Source organism: Cucumis sativus, chromosome 4, assembly GCF_000004075.3.
Source record: "Cucumis sativus cultivar 9930 chromosome 4, Cucumber_9930_V3, whole genome shotgun sequence".
NCBI classification, from domain to species: Eukaryota; Viridiplantae; Streptophyta; class Magnoliopsida; order Cucurbitales; family Cucurbitaceae; genus Cucumis; species Cucumis sativus.
In genome coordinates this window covers 15,383,651-15,403,761 of record NC_026658.2, presented here as the reverse complement: position 1 = coordinate 15,403,761, position 20,111 = coordinate 15,383,651, and the positions used below count along the sequence as shown (strand labels likewise).

The following is a 20,111-nucleotide window of genomic DNA, read 5'->3' as shown; positions in this document are numbered from 1 at the left end:
ACTTCATTCTCATGCTTCACCTTTTATCTCATTCAACTTCTCATCTTTGTCAGTCATAGGCATCCGACCACATGCACATCTTATTCACAACATTACGTTCTTGCATCTTTCTCTTTCGAGTTTGTTTTTACTTCTTTTTCCCTTTTTTTCTTTTTTTTTTTCAAATTTTTCAAATTTTGTTTTGCAATATTTTTCAAGTAAACTTTTGACAAAAATTCAATACTTTAAACTAATTTCTATGATATTTACTCAGTCTTTCTTCTTGCATTATCATATCTTTTCCCCCTTAATTACAACCTTTGTAATACAATGTACTAAACGCAAAATTTTCATTAGAGTTCGACAAATTTGAAAGTTATGTAAACTTTTTGTATTTAAAATCCCTTCTAAATGATTAAAACATATTAATCCTGATTTTAACCCCAAAATATGCTTCAAATGCAATGAAAATATTCTTTGTTTATTTTTGAAGGTAATGTTTGTTTAAATGATATTTTGAACATATGTTTGAATTAATACAGAACCAAAAGATGCAATTTTTTTTTTTAATGAAAGGAAATTTAGAGAGTATTTTTTTGTTGCTGCTTCTAGTTTTAAAATCTGTTTAGATTATATGGAATCAACTTTAATTTTTCTTTCAGATAATCATTTTATTGTTATATTACTTTAAGTTAAGACCATGTTATAGTAATAGATGTGGTCAATCGTAATTGTAACGAGAATGAATTGAAAACGTATCGATTTTTTTAATTGACGATGATTCATCTATAAACAAAATAAGTTCAAATTAGAAAGGAGATAAAATAAGTATAATTAGCATGATGCGTTTTTAAATTTGTAGTTAATTTAGAAGATACCGAAATATTTTTATTTGTATTTACTTTGGTCGCTAACAAAAAAATCAATACATTTTTTTTAATAATGAATACATAAAGTTATGAAAAGTGAAATTCCTACCCTCATTAAAATAAACATATTCTACTTAATATATAGAAGTAATTAACAATTAAAAGTTCTATGATTTAGTTGAGACAATATATTTTTCTAATTAGATAATAGTTCATTATTAGACCCCATTAAGACAAATTAATTGGTTCCAAATTTGCTCACTATTATTGTTGTTTCTTCACCTTGATATGACTTTGGAATCAGTTTAATTTCTTTTTTTTTTTGGTGGAAATAAAGATTGTAAATAAGAATTGAGAGAGAAAATAACAGAAGAGAGGTAGCATAATTAAATGCTACATTAAACTTTAAGAAACCCTTTAATTTTTTTTTTTTTTTTTTTTTTTGTTTTACTTTGAAAAAAAGAAGCAAGAAAGGAAGAGAAAGATGGAGATTAAACAAGAAGGGAGAAAAGGTAAGAGAAAAGATTGCCGTTGAGTTGGATGAAACGAGAAGGAATCGTAATTTTAGTTCATATCTATTAGAAGAAATTGAGATTATTACATGTTTGAGAGTAATAAAAATAGTAGAGTTCATAGTTGATATATATTCAGCGAAAAATTTTGTAAATGTCATTTGAATGGAACGAGTCTTACAATTTTTGTATTCTTATCTCTAATAATGATGAACGAAGAGCTAAACAAGGCATAATATTTCCATTGGTCAAATATTCGTACCTCAAACTTAATTATATGGTTTGAAATTATGACTATAATTAACTCAAACTATGTTATTAGTTTGTTAAAAGCAAAATAGAGATTAGAATGGAAAGTTTAAGTATGAAAAGTACAATAATTTTGAATAGTAATAACAAAAATAAGCATTTTGAAAATTGAGAATATATTTGATAATTTGGTTTTTTTTCTATTTAAGTTAAAAAGATGATTGGAGGGTTGATTTTGATTTTTTGTTTTAAGTTTTTGAAAAAAACCTATAAACATTAATTTCATCTCTTTGTTTTATTATCTATATTTTACGAGTTTTTTTAAATTAAAATATACAACAGTAGTTTTTAAAAATATTTTTTTTGCTTTTAGAAATTGACTCAAGAATTCAAATGCTTAATTGTTTAAAGAGGAAAAATATAAAAAAAAACATGAGTAATATAATAGATTATGAAAAATCAAGCATAATTTTTAATAAGTAAAAACAAAAAATAAATGAAGTTTCTGTTAACTATTTTATTTTTTTGTTTTTGTTTTTTAAAATTAAGTTTATTTTTCTTTCATTTTTACGATCGTTTACATTGTTCCTAAATAACATTAGTAGTTAAATTCTCGGTCAAATTCTAAAAACTACTTTTTAAAAAGCTACTTTCTTTTAGTTTTCAAATTTTGGTTTGATTCTTTTAACCATGGGTAGAATATAGATAACAAATAAAAGACAGTTGAAAATGAAAGTAGAGTTTATAGACTTAATTTCTATATTAAAAAAAAAAAAGTGACCAAAACGGAATTCAAAATAGGATTAGTGCAAACTTAAATTTATTTTATAAACGAAATTGGGAAAAAGTAAACAACAATCTAAATAATTCATTATCTAACAATATTAACTTTTAAAAACTAAAAACCAAGAAAAAGAAAGGCCAATAATTTAGGGTCTTAATTTAATAGGACAAAGTTTTGACTATAATAACTCATTTAGGCACGTTTGGGACGTGGAGTGAATTATTATAAGTATGTGGTTATTATAGTATGTGAGTTATAATAGTTTATGGGTTATCATATTATGTGTTTGGAGTGCATGTTATTATAGTTTGAATTATTATAATCTGTGTTTGGGATGAGAAATAGTGAAAGGAGGGAGTGAGGAGTAGGAGAAATAAGGAAAAAAGTAGAATAATATGATAATCCTTGGAGCAAACATAGGGTGTGCTTACTCCTTCATAATCTGAGGGCCAAACGATGCATCATTTTTTAGACTTCTAATTATAATAGCTAGTACCATTTCCAACCATTATAACCCACGATTAACTATACTATTACGTTTTCGTTATTTACTATTCGTTCTCTCGTACTTTTTCATTAATTCAAATTCAAACAATATATGTCAAAAACACAGACTATTTAATCTACAAACTATGAACATCGTAATAAAAATAACACAACGTCCAAACATACCCAAAATTATTACATAATTAGGTCACAAAAATAGAAATATTGAAAATGGAAAACATTAATAGAGGGGATGGAGACTTGAATGAATGGCTATGATTTTGACACCTCAAATTCAATGACTCTAATTGTTGAGGGAGAAGTTTGGTTTGAAGTGGGCCTCCAAATCATCAAACCTAATTAGCTAACAAATGGGAATGGGAAAACCTCTCTATTTAATTAATTTCCATTTCCCCCTTTTCAATTGTTCCATTTTTCATTAACTCCAAATCTTTTATAATATATATTATATATTATTGATAATACCCCATTTAATGCTCTTTGGTCCAATTAAATTTTTTTAGGTTAGAATTGTCAAAATCATTGTTATTAATGTATCTACAATTATTGCTCTCTATTTTTCCTCCACCAATCCCAATAAAAAAAATAAAAAAACCAAAATCAATCCAGTTCAACTAATATTAAGTATGTACTATTAACACATATATCTATCTATTTATATGATCGAGTCGTTGTATTTTTTTTACACTAAACTAAAATTTTCATTCTATCGAAATTTGCCTCTAATTAAATTGTAGTTAGAGATTTCATTCCTTAACTCAACGATATTATTATAGAAGATTCACTAACACTACTACCATCTTAATCTAAGATGAGGCTATTTAGTTTGATGTTGTTATACCTTAATTACATTAGGACAACCTAGAATTAAGGCATCATCTAATTTGTAAGACTTTAATTATAATATAATTATTATTAATTTTAAATAAACAAATACAATTTGTATCACTTTTACCCTAAACTTTCAATTCTATTAAATTCCACCCAAAAATTAAACATTTTTTTTCTTCTATAATCTTAACTTTAATTAATTTTAAAACAGTTACAAGTACTTTTACTCTCAAATCACTTTAGGTTTGAAAGTTTGATTATATGAATATTCTCTTATGATTTTAGTAAATTAATATATATATATATATATATATATATATATATATATGCCACAAATTTGACAAGATTATTTTACAAAACAATATTAATAATTAAGCTACATTTTTGTTTCAAACGTTAAATTTAGGTATTAATCAAACTTGATTTTTGGAAAAGTAATTTTATAATTTTAAACTCAATAAATTGAAAAAAAAAAACTTACATATTATTGATCAGTAAAAAATTAGTACATAGTAAAAATTGCAATATTTAGCTATTGAAGTGTAGGTTTCAACTTTATGAAATTAAAATTTTCAAAATAAAAAACGTAACAACCAAACTTACTTTAGGTTCAAAAATTGAATTTTTAGTTAATTAATTAATTATATATATAATAGTTTTTTCATAAAAAAAAAAAGAAACTATATTATGTGCCAACGGTAGAATAAGTACAAAGATGAAAACATAATTCAACTAACATATTGAAGTTTGTATAATCAACTTTAAACTTAAGAACTTGATTTCTGTGTTCCACAATATTATGAAAAATAAATACACTAAAACAATGTCATAATCTAAGATAAGGCTATTTAGTTTTTGATGTTAGGATGCCCCAGTTAGATTGGGACAACCTAGAATTAGAGTAACAACTAATTACAAAGACTTTTGCTATAATATAATTATTAAACAATTAAATATATTAATTACTATTTAACACATGATACAATTATCAACTTCAATCATTCAAAGTTCTCAACCACTTAAACATAAGTGATGATGAAAGAACTTGATCCTCATTTAATTAGATTTTCTATTATAATAGTTTATTATTCCAATTCACCTATTTATTTATTTATTATTATTTTCCACCAATTTAAATTATGTTATCATTAGCCAACCCTAATTAATTATATATTATCATTCAATTTTATCTCTCTTAAATCGAGTATAATCAATAAATTTATTCTTTTGACTATATTTTAAATTTTGTTAAATTCACTCTTTTATTTTCAATTGTTAAATTTTGGTCTATATATACTTTTAAAAAATCTTACAATTAGTCTCCACAGTTAATTTTTTGCTCATTTTTCCCCAAACAATTTATTCAAATTCAAATATTTTAACAAAAAAAGAAAAATCAACTACAATAGTTTTCTTTAAATAATTATTATTTAAAGTATTTCAAGACTCTCTTTATAATTTATTGTTATGTAGTATGAGATGATAAATGTAAAGCGACTGAATTTTTAATAATTTATGAAAAAGATACAAGTACATAATATTTAATTATTAAAGAAAAAATACAATAGTTATTCTTAAGTATTTATATTAAATAAATAACAACAATAATAATGGAGTGTAACTTTTTTTGAAAAGAAACAAATATGCTAAAATGAGACAAATTTCTGTTTTGTTTGAAATGAAAATGCCCAATTTCACTAACTTTTCTACAATTTCTTTGGTCATTGACAAATTTTAAAAATAAGAATAAAGAATCATTATGACCCAATAATAAACCTAAATTAAGAATTCACTAATCAAGGTTGATAAAAGGTTTGATTTTAATAATAACTTATTTTAGAAAAGATTAATTATTCTATTTTAAAAAGTTTTAAAGAGGTTGATGATAATATTATACATTGTGTTTATTTAATTAATTCTTCATAATATTTATAAATTTTTTAATAAAGTTATATTAACTTTTGGGGTCTCATGTTGAATATGTTTTCACCTACAAGTGTATAACTTAATTTCGATAGATTACCTAATAGTTTAGTGTAATTAGCACTGGTATGTATTTGAAGATTAAAAAGTTATGTGATGAAATCTTTTTTTAGAACTAATTAGATTTTTGTTTAAAGTATGTTTATAAACACACTATTTATCTATCGTTAAATAAGTTATTCCTATTTTTTTCAATATTTTAATTTTAAAAAATTGAATTAAAAATTGAAAATTAGAGACTTATTTCTCTCCATCCTAATCCATTTTTACCAATATTGTAATTTGTGAAGCAAGTTAAAATTTGAAAAGTAAAGAAACATAGTTTATTTTTGAAATTTGAGGAAACATAATAAAGAAAATTTGTAAAAGAAAAAAAAAAGAATATGAATTCAAGCTTCATAAATTTTCAATTAAGATTTTCACATTCATTAAAAAAAAGATTGAGTTCATATATACTTAAATTCTAAAAACAAAAATCACTATATTTGAATAAATTATACGTATATCTTTTAAAATTCTAAAATTGAACTTGATTTTTTTTAAAAAAAAAAATAGTAAAAAGTGTATAAGAAATAACACATAGAAACCTAAAGATAGAAAGAACTCAACGTAGTATTTATAAGAACCATGAAATTAGATTAACACAATTACACGACATCAAAAAAAAAAAGAAAGAAAGAAATTCAAACAGCAGAAGAAGAATTAGAAGAATTGAAGAACTGAATACAATCTTTGACAGCTTCAGCTCGGTGAGACTCTTCCATAGAATCTGAAACCGAATGCGATCTGTTGAACTTGGAAGAACCATTATTATTTTTCAAAGACGAAGAATTAGTAGACGAAGTTGATCTCTTTCTCAACGAAACATAGCGTAGAACTTTAGCCATTTTAGCTCCGAGCCGCCGGAGGAACTTTTCCGGGGAGAATCTGGCGGATTTGGGGAGGCGAAAAACCCAAAAGACGATGATCGGCCTTTTCCTAATTCTTGACTTGGCCGCCGCCGCTTGATCTGAGCTGAAACTCACTCTTCTGCCTGAGCTTAATTTTGTTGACATTTCTTTTTCTTTTTCTTCTGGGGGAATTTGTTTTGATATTTGAAGAGAGAGAGAGAGAGAGGGAAGGAAAAGAAAAAGAAAAAGAAAAAGAAAAAGAGAAAGAGTAATTTAGGAGTGAGTGAAAAAAGAAAACAAAAAAAGACATATAATGTATAGTTTTTAATTTTATTATTTATATTTTGAAAGGTGCCTTTAAGTTAGCTAGCTGTCTCTGACCAAGATCTCATTCATTTATTTATTTTTACAAATATATATATACATATATAAATTTATGGATGGTGTTGGCCTTTTGGTATCTTATATTACATTCAAATTATTGTTCTTATAGATCTATGGATCAAATGATGTTATTCAATTTTCCTTTATTGAAAATTGGTATTATAATTTTATTTTCTATTATATTTATAAATTTTTATTTTTTAAAAATAATATGTTTTAAAATAGTTTTAATCTTTCAACTTTTTAACTTTTATTATAGCAACGCCACATAAGGGTGTGTGAGTCATTAACTTGATTTTGGTGTATAGTATCTTTCATGTTTTGTTCTCTAATTATAATTGTATAATTGTTGGTATGTTTCGATTATTATAGCATGCAGTTAATTACAATATTGCTATTTCAAAATTGTTAGTTTTTTTTTTTTTTTATGACTAGTTTTTAACACGTGTGATGCATAGCTTGATTTTTTTTAAGTATCTTCGATTTCAATGGATTAATTTTCCTCCCAATTGTTGTTTAAAATTAAACTTATAAATAGTTTTTAAAATACTATATGATTGTTAAATAATTCTACTTTGTAATTAGAAAAATAAATTAACTATACTACATTAGTTTACTATACTAAATTACATAAACTTTTTGAGAAGAGAGTTGATGAATGAATAAAATATACAAATTAAGAGAAGATGATAAACTAACTAAAAGTTTTTTTTTTTCTTATTCTTGTATAGGTACATATTTAGATATTCCTAAAGATGTCAATTTATAAATCACATACTATCAATTAAGGATATATTTTTCTAAATTTTATTGTTGTTTGTATTGGTATTCGGATATGTTTTCATTTTTTACCGATCTTTATAGATTTCTTGGATCAAAGCCAACAACTTCTCGATTTGATCATACTAACTCCTTGGTAGAGAGATCGATTGAACAATTGACAACTAATGGAGATGTTCTAAAGTGCATATTTTAGGTATAAATTGAAATATCGATGAAATGTAAAAGATTTTCAAAAGCATGAAAAACCAAAAAAGAAAATGAACAACCCACGAAAACATGCAATGAAATTAAGATATTCAGCTATTTGGAAGGCTATCCAAATTGTATGCAAATTGACGTAGAAAAAGAACTTTTATAAATTTCTAAAGCCTTATTCATTGTATTTTGTATAAGAATTAATAATTAAATGAATTATTAATTATTTTCATTGGTAAAAGTAACTTTTTGACTTCTGAAATTGTTCTTTAGTTACAAATTTTAATTTTAGCTAATTTTATCGAGCTATTATAAGTTGGAAAGACTTTTTGATTTTTTTAAGCTATCATTTATTCCTAAGTTACTAACCTAATAGATTCGTAAAATATCTCTTTTTTTTTTTTTCCAATTAGTATAAAAATAGAAAAGGACAACATTGTCATCTACCTAGTTATAGAAGTTTTTATATATACTATCTTTTTTCTCTTTAAATTACAACCTTTATTATTTTCTACCAAAATTAATATAGTTTATTATAACTAACTATTTTTTAAAGAAATGTTAAAATATTAATCCGAAACAATTTAGTCTGTAATTTGAGCATTAATATTTAAGTTGTTTTTAGAGTGTTTTTTTTTTCTTTTTATTATTAAATGACACATGTAAAGTTTAAAACACATATATATATATGAGGAATGTGAACTACTAAGACATTTCGCTTTAATTTTTATTTTATTTTATATTTTGAAATATATATGAATTACTAAAGATATCAAAGTTAAATAACAATGTAACTTTTTCTAGATCTTATATGTCTTAAATTAAATTATTTTAAAATAATTTATTAAAGATTATTTTTAAATATAGTAAAATGAATGAAAGTATTTATAAAATATCATCGTTTATCTACGACTCGTTGCAATAAATTACTATATATGTCTATTTGTATTAAAATAGATACAAAAGTAACAATCCATCTTGATTTATGACTTATATAGATTGTGATATTTTGCTATACTGGTAAATATATTGAGAAGTTTTATCATTTAAAATAATTTTCTCTTTTTCTTTCCATTTAATTAACTTTGTCATTTAAAATAAATTTATGGTTGAAATTTTATTTTAAATATTCCAATTTCCACAGTGTTTTTTTTTTCCTTATAACTTTTTTTAAAAAAACTGATGCTCTCAAATTTAAACATATTTTGTTCATAGAAAAATTTCTTATATTTTAGAAAACTTAAAATTTGAAAAAATTAAACTTACACCAAATGTCAATTTTAAGTGAAGTAAAACAACAGCAAGTTAATCTATTATGTGATAAAATCTAAAATTATGGTAATTAAGTAGGGTTTAAAATTTTGAATTGAGTACACAACGTGGATGATTTTCCAACCCTACCTTTGTCACTATTTTCATCTACAATCTTTATGGTTGCTCATTAAAATAACATAATTTTTAGAAATTCGAGAATGAGTAAAGTTAATAACATCATCCTAATTAAAATATATTGAATACTTTTCCTTAATTATCAAGGTTAAGTACAGTATTATAACACAATAACTAAGGCATAGAAAAGATTCTATAGATGGATGGTTTGAATTTTATCATTCCATAGTTAGTATACAATTTAATTTAAGAGAAAATGAAAGATGATAAAATTGAGGGCTCTCTCTGTCTCTCTCTAACTAGGTGGTGAGACATAAGTAAATTTTACCATCCCTACATGTCTCTATATATTTATTAATTAGTTTTTTTTATCTATTTATGGCTAGACAATAATAAATAATTTTGTTCAAAAAAATTAGAAAAAATAATAAAGATTGAGTAGGTAACCAATATCAAAATTGCTACCTCTCATTATTTTTCCTTTTTCATTCTTTAAATAACACTTGATAATTGAGAGTCAATTTTTTATTTAAAAATGGAATACTTTTAAAAATAGCAAAACCCTATTTTGAAAACAACTTTGGTTTTGACTTTCTCCGAAAGATTAAAAAAAAAAAACTAAACTAAACTACTTAAAAAAATCAAAGTTTATCTTTTTATCATGATTAAAAATATTTACCGGAAACTAGAATTTCTCTAACATTTTTAATCTAAAATACTTTGTTAAAAAAATTAAATTCGAACTTTAGAAATGTATAAAATGTGGAAGGTATATTAGACATATAATTAAACTATTAGATACTCATTATAGGTCAAAATAAGTTTAACCCACTAGTAATTGACATAATTTTTAATACTATAAATGAGAAATTCAACCCATCATGTAATCATTAATGATGGAGACTTGTTAGATATATAAATTAGAAGTTAAAAGTAACGTAATTAAATTTTAAAAAATTGGACACGTCAACGGTATATTGTAAGTTTAGACATTAAGCTGAAAATGCATAGATTTAAAAAGAGAGGCAAAGGTACAAATTTAAGGTCAAAAGATGAGAGATTTTTGATTTGTTGAACAACCCCAAAAGAGGGAAAATAGAGAAATTCTTTGGAAGGTAAAGGACCTAAGAACTTTTTTGGGGAAGACCCACCAAATAAAGTTAATAAATCTAGAGTTAATATACTGAAATTAGTAAGCAGTTGTAAAATAAAATAATTTTATAATTGTGTAAGTAAAAGAATCAAAATTACTCGATAAATGTGAAAAAGTTAAAAAGATAAAAAATATGAAGTTAAGTTTTTTATCTAAATTTATGAACCAAACTACTTTAATATTTAAAGGATAATGTCTACCTCAATCTTCTCGATCACTAAAGAAAAAGAAGAAGAAGAAGAAAAAAAAAAAAAAGAGGTAAGAAAGACAATCTTCCTCACCACATTCATCATTTTTTAATATTGCTATTGAAAATGTTCCAATTAAGAAAAGAAAGTTTGTTTGGTGAAATACATAATGGTGAGAAAAGAGGTAATGGAGTATGTCCCAATAAGTTAATGGGCCTGTTTAGCATCTGATGGGCCTTCAATTTTGAGCCCATGAAATAGCATTTGGATTGTCATTAAATAATGGGCCCTTTGTTGTTGGCCTTTTCCAACCCTAAAATCTTGAAGCTTAGAAATAGGCAAATGAGAATAAAAGCCAAAAATCTTAACAATTATAGGAAACACTTTACTCAATTACTTTTAGATAGATTGCAACTATTTTACTAAATATCTAGTAATGTCTTTTACATATTTATATTTATCAACTAAATATTATATATACGTTCATTAAATTTATTTACACAAATTTTAACCCTGGTGTAATTTCAATAAAAACTCAATTCCTCGCATAATTGTTGTAAAAGTAACGTGAAGTTTATCATCACTCATTAAGAGAAATGTTGTTTTCATATTGTTGGAAAGAGGAGGTTATATTATGTTTATGGTGAGACAAGTATAGTGATTAGTGGGAGGAGAGATGACTCTTAGCAATAATTATTTGGTTGAGACTTTGTAGAGTTTAATAGAATCTTAGTTATTATATTATAAATTTTGTGCTGCTCACTATAACAAAAGGGGATGTAGCTCAAATGGTAGAGCGCTCGCTTTGCATGCGAGAGGCACGGGGTTCGATCCCCCGCATCTCCATATAATTTTCTAACTTTTTATTTTTATAGTGAAACAAAATCTACATAAAAGAAATTAATAATAATTCAAGGGTGCAAAATATATCCTATTGAATTTCTATTACCTATCACTTTGGTATGCTACATTTTATAACATTAAAGTTATAAGAGTTGCTTTGCTAAGAATAAGTAAATAAATTAATTTAAACATAAAATCTCAAAATTTAATAATTTTGAAGTCGAATTAGGTAAAATATGTTGAGCTATGAGGTTGGTTTTCGTTTTACCTTCCAACTTTGAGCACTTTCATTTTAATTTTAAAAATTCGATAAAAACAATATTTGAAGGCTTTTGTTGTTAAATTCAAAATTGAAAAAAGTTGTCAGTGAAGAAATATAAAGTTGGGAGTGATGATTAACAAAAAGAAAAAAAACACATAAAATTGACTGTACGAAGTTAAAAGAAAAAGATGTTGAGTTCACATATGTGTCAGCATGTGTGTTTTATTTTAATTAATTATTTATTTTTAAAAAAGAATTTATTCAACAAAAAAAACCTTCTTTAATTATATTAAATTTGATTTATAGACGGAGTCGAGAACGATAACCAAAATGTTCTAAAAGAAGAAGAGAGGAAGAGAAAGACGCTCTAACGATACTTAGTGTATGGTTGAGTAATTACAAGAGCACTCCAACACTTCAAAAACCAAATATTACCCAAAGAAGAGACAATGCTAAAATACAATTAAGTTTATAGGAACATTTTAGTTCATAAAACTTGACCATGAATCTCGAGATGTACGAGCACCCAAACTAATGTATATTTGAAATTACTAATTTATTGATTAATTAATTTAATCAAATTAATTATAATAATATTCATAATGGCCAATTCAACGTCAAAATCACTTCTGCAAAAGAAAAGTAATAGAGATGCATATGAGTTGCAAGGTGGAGAAGCACTCACAACACACACACACACACACACACAAACATTTAATCATGGAAAGAAAAGGAAAAGTAGAGGCAACAAAAGCACTTCACTTATGCACACAGTTACACATGTCCCCTTTCACTCCATACATGAAATATTTTTTTAGTAAAATAACAAAATTTATTTTTCCTTTTGATTATTTTATACTATAAATTAAAAAAAGGCTGCCAAAAAAGAAAAAAATAATAAAAAAATGAATATTAGAATATAATTGTTAGTGGTTTGTTATTTTTCATTCAAAGTGCCCAACATATTAGAAAAGCAATCACATAATGTAAAGCCAAATGTAGGAAATGGGACAAATTATGCATCAACTTCAATGTCCATTTTTAAATTTATATACATATATTAATTTCTTTCTTTATTCCCTTTGATACCTGTAAAATGTTGGTTGTATGTGGGACTATAGTCATTGTTTTTTTAAAATTTTGTTTTAGCTAAGATTGTTATTTTAATATATAAGACTATAATTATAATATAAGAATGTACTTCATTCCTACCTAACCCATTAGATCTTGTTTATGATTAATCATCAACTTTTAAACTCACTTTTAGGGTCATTAATGCCCCCATAAGTACTATGAAAATCTCCTTTTTCATCAAACCACCAATGGCATTTCCTCACTGTGTCCCTTATTGTTTGGAACTCCCACACTCTCCAAATCCCTATGTCTTAACTTATCAAACTAATAATATATCATCTAATTCATTTCTATTTGTAAACTTTAGAGATTACATCATTTAATTTAAATCCTAAACTTTTGTAGTTGTATTAATTTTCACTTTCATCTATAATTGAGTCAATTAATTATACTATTAATTAAAATTTTCTATCTAAACCAATTTGGACATTTCATTACAACAACCTTTAAAAATCGTTAGTGTGCATGTTGCATTTTTAAAATGTTTGTTTAACAAAATAGATGATTATAGTAAATATATGGATGAACAATATTCTCCCATAAATGTTTTACTAAAAGTATAATTAAATCGATTCAATTGGAGGTTTGAACAATGAATTAAAATTATAATTTTTACATGAACTTTGTTTCAAGCATATCATAATGAATTAATACAACCTATAAAATTTAGGGTATGATTTTTCGATATTTTCTCTATATAAATTGTAGTAACATCGTTCTTATTTGTAGCCTTCAATGTAATTTAAGTGATAACGTATAAGTTAGTTGCAAGTTCAAATCAACATTCTTTATTGCACTATGGTATCTTTAAAAAAGTTGTTTTTTTAACTAACTTTTTTTTCTTTTTGAATAACTTTAATTATATGGGTGTTTTTCTTTTCTTTCTTTTTTGTAAACCATAAGTTTCTTGATGAGAATTTCAAGTATATAATATGTCATTTGGCCCAGAAATACTCCACAAATGTGTTCTTGAAACAAATTGACAAAGATTCTTAATTATGTACAATGTGTGAAAGAGAGAATTTTAATTAGCTTTTTTTTCTTTTCTAATTTTGCAAAAATTAGGGAAAAAAAGAAAGAAGAGAGAAAAAAAAAGTCTAGATTCTTCTCTATCTTTTTGGGTTCTTTACTCTATTGGGCAATAGTGGTTACAATTATTATAGCCACCTTTTCATTGGGATTCCATTTTCACCAATATCTATTTAATTTTGCTATAAGCATTAAACAAGTGGATGTGAGATTAATATTATGTAATATGTCTTCTTATATTTGAAGTTTTGTATCAAAATTTTTATAGAGCCAACAGATTTTGAAGAAAAAACCACTCTACTTTTTAACCTAAATTCACAGCCATGTGATGAGGGATGTCTCAATACAATATAGAATGGGTTGAAAATGGACATACTTTGGTTTAATTAAATGTCTAACCTTCCCTTCAACTTTTCAATGATGTGTTTTAACTTTACTTCTAAAAAATAGGTTTCTTTTTAAAACATTTTTAAATATAACAAAATGTCATATTAAAATTTATAAAATAACTAAAACTTAAAATGTTTATTTATTAATTTAAAAATATATTTTTTAAGATTTGTTTGTGTAAATTTTCAAAAGATACATTCAGGTAGATTTAAACCTCAAATTCATATAAAAGAAGTGAGAGTTGAAGTGGAGTATGGTTTGGATTTGAGATAGGATATTTTAGAGTTTAGTGATGAGAAGCAGCATTTTGGTTTGGAATGGTTTGGCAATTGGCATCTCTTTGTGTTTCTTTTTATTTTCTCTCTCTAAAAGCTTTTGTGTGAAGAATCAGCTCCCACAATCACCAGACCCACCAATTACAACTCAACACTGTTGACCTTTCATTTTCACTCTCTTTAATTCTCTCTGCATTTCATTCCTCCTTACATAACACAACCTCTCACACTACTCAAAAACTCAACCCCCAATTTTCCCCATCCATTCTCACTCCCATCACTACCTACAACACCTAGGGTTTTCTCATTCTCATACACCTGAATTTCCCTTGCATTTTTCACTATTTCTCCCTTTTAAATCTCTTGGGTCTTCTTTTTTCCATCTGGGTCTTCTTCTTTCCCATTGATTTTGCCTTCTTCGTGCTTTTCCTCTAATGGGTCGACCTCTATTCACTGTTTTTTGATACAAAATAATACCCTCTGTAATCCTCTTCAAATCCCAGCTTTAACTATGGCCATGAAGGATTATTGATTTACTGTAATTGTGTTTTGTTGTTGTATTGGATCTGAAACTGAGCTTCTAGGGTTTTGTTTTGGTCCTCTCACGAATCTTCCTAGGGCTCTGAAAAGTAAAAGAAGTCTTTTCAAGATTCCCCAAAATTTTCTTTTCTCTGTTCTAAGTGAAAAGGCTTCACTGATTCCTCTCAGATGCTCTTGTTTTTAATGCGTTCATGACCTAAAAAGCTCTGCATTTCCTCTTTGGGATTTTGAGAGTTTTTTTTTTTTACTATGGAATTTCTTTCTCCAGCTTCCTATCTTCGAAATTCTAACTGGCTATTTCAAGAAACTAAAGGAACCCAATGGACCCCCGAGGAAAACAAACGGTTTGAGAATGCTTTGGCTTTGTACGATGAAGATACTTCCGATCGATGGTTTAAAGTTGCCGCCATGATTCCCGGCAAAACCATCGGTGATGTGATTAAGCAGTATCAAGAATTGGAGGAAGATGTTAGTGATATAGAGGCTGGTTTGATTCCAATTCGTGGATATGCTAATCGTCATTCGTTTACATTGGAACGAGTTGATAGCAGCCACGGATTTGATGGGTTGAGCCATTTCTATGGCTCTGGTGTTAAGAGAGGAACCTCTACTAGACCTTCCGATCATGAAAGGAAGAAAGGAATTCCATGGACAGAAGAGGAACACAGGTAAGTTTTAGCTCCGTTCTCTGCTTTGTTATCATTGAATGGGAATTTTCATTCAGATTGTTGTTATCTTGTTTCTTGATTCTAAAATGTTATATGATTAGAGGATTGTTATCTAGTTTCTTGATGAAATGTTATATGAATAGAGGGCTGTTTAGGACATTTACCAAGTTAAAATAACTCTAAATCTTTGATCGTTCCAAATCAATTTAACACTTAATTTTGAAGGGTTTCAATACATGTTTTAGAGTAATTTTAAACATGAAATAAAAATTAATTAAACCATTTTATAATTATCCACAAACATGCCCTCAGTGTTTTGTCTTGCTCTGTCTTGATTAAGAAATTGTGTAAATGAATATACATATATATATATATATATATATATATATATCCAATAGTTTCTTGTCTTTGTCAGTTGAGTTTGTGCTTTGTTGGTTATCTCATGGCTGTTCAGCTTTTTGATTTGGGGTTGTTTTACAACTACAGGCAATTTCTGATGGGTCTTAAAAAATATGGTAAAGGTGACTGGAGAAACATTTCTCGCAATTTCGTGACGACAAGAACACCAACACAAGTCGCTAGTCATGCTCAAAAGTACTTCATTAGACAGCTAAGTGGTGGAAAGGATAAGAGAAGATCGAGCATCCACGACATCACGACCGTCAATCTCCCCGATATGAAATCTCCATTAGGAGATAGTAACAGACCTCCATCCCCAGATCCTGCTGCAATGGCTACACACCTCCATCAGCTGTCAAAAATGGTTGACAGCACCGACCAGCAATTCGACTGGGAGTCTTTGAACCAAGTTCTTGATTCGTCAAACGGTAACATGTTTATGGTTATGCCTTCAAATGGAACTCAGCAACAGGAACAGAACTTGCTGAAAGAAACCATTATTGAATCTCCAATTGCACCTTACTATACTATTTTTCAGATGCAACCAATGCACCAACATTATCACTGAACTTTTTCCTTTCATTTCTTTTTCTTTTTTTTGGGAGATTTTTGATTGTTAGAACTTAGGATATGGTTATTAATTAAAAGAATCGATCTCATTTAGCAATCATGGATTGCTCTATCATATGATTATTGTGTATCATGTTGCTCTGATGTGAATATGTTGATGAGGAGAACTAGACACTTAAAGCTAGTGCATTGTTGTTAGGCTTTACTGAGAGATTTGCTTTTGCAGATCATGATTCAGGGTTAACTTTATGAATGATCATTTCTAGTGATTTTGTTTTTCCAACATGTCGAAAATCCAAGGCTTTGATCGAATATCGATTGGTCGAGAAAACTGATTATTGCTACATGCAATTAGCCTTTCACCGTGCCTACTCAAGGATTTCATATAGGAAGCCATCAAACAAGAACCAATCGAATGAAAAATTTCTGAAGGTACAGTAATTAATGTGATCTTCTTCTCTATCTCAAAAATGAAAACTTTCAAACACTGCATTTATGGCCTAAAAATGACCATTGACTTGAACTCAATTATATTGTTCATCATATGCCAATCCATATATATATAGCTATTGCTGGGTCAAACTACATATTTTTTTCACTCATTTATTGTAAAGAGGCAATTTTTAGACCCACATTGATTATTAGTTAGGCTAATACAAATGTCTATCTCCATCCTTTGCTAAGAAAACAAAAGAGACTATTTTCATATTAATATTAATATCTAATAAGAAAGTACTAAATGAAGCTTAGTAAAATGGAATTATGGTTTCTTTAGATGTTATATAATTGTCTTATATTTATTTAATTTGTGGGTCGTCAATGCCCACAGTATGCATATCACTTTAAAATAATAATAAATTTTTGGGGAAAAAATCAAATTATACATCCCAACTATATAAATAAACTCCAAACTAATAATTGTTATTAATTTAAAAACTAAAAATATATAAATAAATTAGTTTGGACTTTGTGATTTATTCTCTTTTCAATTAAATACAATTATTTTAAAATGCTATTTTTTTAAAAAAATATTTACAAATATAAGAAATTAGACCACAATTGATCAAAATAGTCACCAAGTCTATTTGTATTTGATAGACATATTGTAGTCCATTATAAATAAACCATAATATTTTGTAAATTTTTTTATTCATTTTATTGTATTTAAAAATAGCTCTTAAATTGATATAAAATTATCTCATAAGTCACTTTATATTTATACATATACATACACATATATACTAAAGGTCCTACTAAGTAGGCTAAGTTTTCTTTTTAATATCTTGGGTTAATGATTGCATTTACACAAGCTATAAGGATATAGAAATGGATTAGTAATAACATTCTTTTAAGAAAAGAACAAAGCTAAATAATAAAATCTCGAGAAGTAGTTTGGTCGTTTTTTTGTGTTTTATGGACAAAAATAAATAAACAAAGAGTAGACTATTGTGACTAACTCCTTGTAAATTTGACTTAGTGGTATTGACCTAACTCAATTATCTGTAGATTGACTTAATACATTTTATTATAGCAATATTTGGAGTGGAAGAGTAATAAGAAGCACTTATTTACTTTTTGTTACAAGAACTTCAATAAAATATGGAAGTGTTCTGATCTTCATTCTACCACACTAAACATTATTTTGAATGATCATCTAAAAGAATTAATCTTTCCTTTAATCAACCTAATTGAGAAAAAGAAGTTTAAACTTTAAACTTGGCATGTAAAAAGTCGAGCATCCAATACTCAACCCCCTCTCTCTTTCTATATATATATGTGTGTGTGGTCATATTAATCCACAAAGGGAAAAGGAAAAATGCAATTTAAATAGTAATCTAATCTAAATGGAATATTCCTAATAGTGGTTTTAAAAGAGAAGACTTTCTTTTGTTTATTTGTTTGACAAGACAATAACAGTTGTCTCTTCTATGCCCTATTAGCCTCTCTATACTATACTATATATATGTGTGTGTGTATATATTATATGTTCTTCTTCAAAAGGAATCAAACATACCACTTTGACTCCTTTTTAAAGTTTATGAAGTTTCAATAACACATTGAAGAGTTCTAAAAAATGAAAGAATGGTCTATATGTATGTTTAATTATTTATTGCTTGTTTGACCAATGAAAAAATTAATGAAATTTATAGGTAAAAGAAAAAGAAATTTGCATTCCCTACTCGAAAAATTGTAAATATTCTTTAAAGATTAAGTTCATTGAAAGACTTCTTTATTGAATTTAGAAATCGGCGTATAATAGTGAGATCAAACGTTATCTTATAATAATTTTGTTTGGGATAAAGAAATGCTTCTTGACTAAAAAATGAGTATATGGACTAGTAAAAATATTAAAGTTTAGATATATAAAATGAAGTTTTATGAGTGAGAATTAGTATTACTTTCATTTGTTATTTGACATTCTTTGTTTATGGAAATTTTGGTCTCCCTAATTTTTAACATCCATCTTTGTTGGAGTAGTAATATAATTAAGGGGTAGTTGTAAATTTAGTAATTAGATTCAAAATAATTAAGTATATAGCAACACTTTAAAAAATTTGCAAATATAGCAAAAATTTGTCAAATTCTATCAATGATATGAGTCTATCAACGATAGACCATGTTGCAAATATTGGTCTATCACTGATAGATTATACGAAGTGTATCAACGATACAAGTCTATCAGTGATAGTTTTGCTATATTTGCAATTTTTTTAAAATTTTGTTATATCCTTAATTATTATTGCTGAAATGGTTATCCATTCCAATTTCTCTATAATATTAATATATTATAAGTCTATCATCTTTTGTTTTTCGAATTTCTATAATGATTGATGTTACGAAATCAACAAATAAAGAATATAGTTAACGTAAAGAATAGAGAATCAATAAACAGATTTACTTGGCTCGTTAACAATGTGTTAGTTATATCTATAGGATATAGAAGAAGAAAATTTTTAATTTATTAAAGAGAATGTCACATAATATAGAACAATAGCGCATTTAGGGATGAAGAGTTTATATAGTGCATTATTTTAGATTCTAAGATCTAATTGTGTCAGATACAAATTCTAAATAGGGTTACGAGTCAGTGTTGTTCCTTATCATTGGAACCACCATATAACAAATTCAAAACATTCCAATAAATTGAGCACAACATAAGACAATATACAATGCATTCAAATTCCAATAATACTATTTCATCTCTAATTAATATTGATTTTAATTTGTTAGGTTTCCACGACTCAAGGTGACAAGCAAAGCAAAGTTTTAAAGGATCGATATAACCAAGTTTACTATATAATCCA

The 20,111-nt window shown here is 26.3% G+C and overlaps 1 protein-coding gene and 1 non-coding gene across 2 annotated transcripts; both read left to right on the top strand.

Annotated features, from left to right (window-relative positions):
* The first annotated feature begins 11,469 nt into the window (after positions 1-11,469).
* On the top strand, positions 11,470-11,542 carry TRNAA-UGC. Its single transcript has one exon. It is a non-coding gene; the product is annotated as a tRNA-Ala (tRNA).
* A 3,116-nt stretch (positions 11,543-14,658) lies between these two features.
* On the top strand, positions 14,659-17,091 carry LOC101209227 (transcription factor DIVARICATA). Its single transcript, XM_004147841.3, has 2 exons — positions 14,659-15,837; positions 16,324-17,091. Exons 1-2 carry the CDS (start codon positions 15,419-15,421, stop codon positions 16,802-16,804), a joined length of 900 nt encoding a protein of 299 aa, XP_004147889.1. The 5' UTR covers positions 14,659-15,418; the 3' UTR covers positions 16,805-17,091.
* The last annotated feature ends 3,020 nt before the right edge of the window (positions 17,092-20,111 follow it).

What these genes read in the sequence shown, in the direction of transcription:
- LOC101209227 (XM_004147841.3), top strand. Translation starts at nt 15,419, where the DNA reads ATGGAATTTCTTTCTCCAGCTTCCTATCTTCGAAATTCTAACTGGCTA. An exon ending in TGGACAGAAGAGGAACACAG is followed by an intron (nt 15,838 to 16,323) that starts GTAAGTTTTAGC and finishes TTACAACTACAG; the next exon opens with GCAATTTCTGATGGGTCTTA.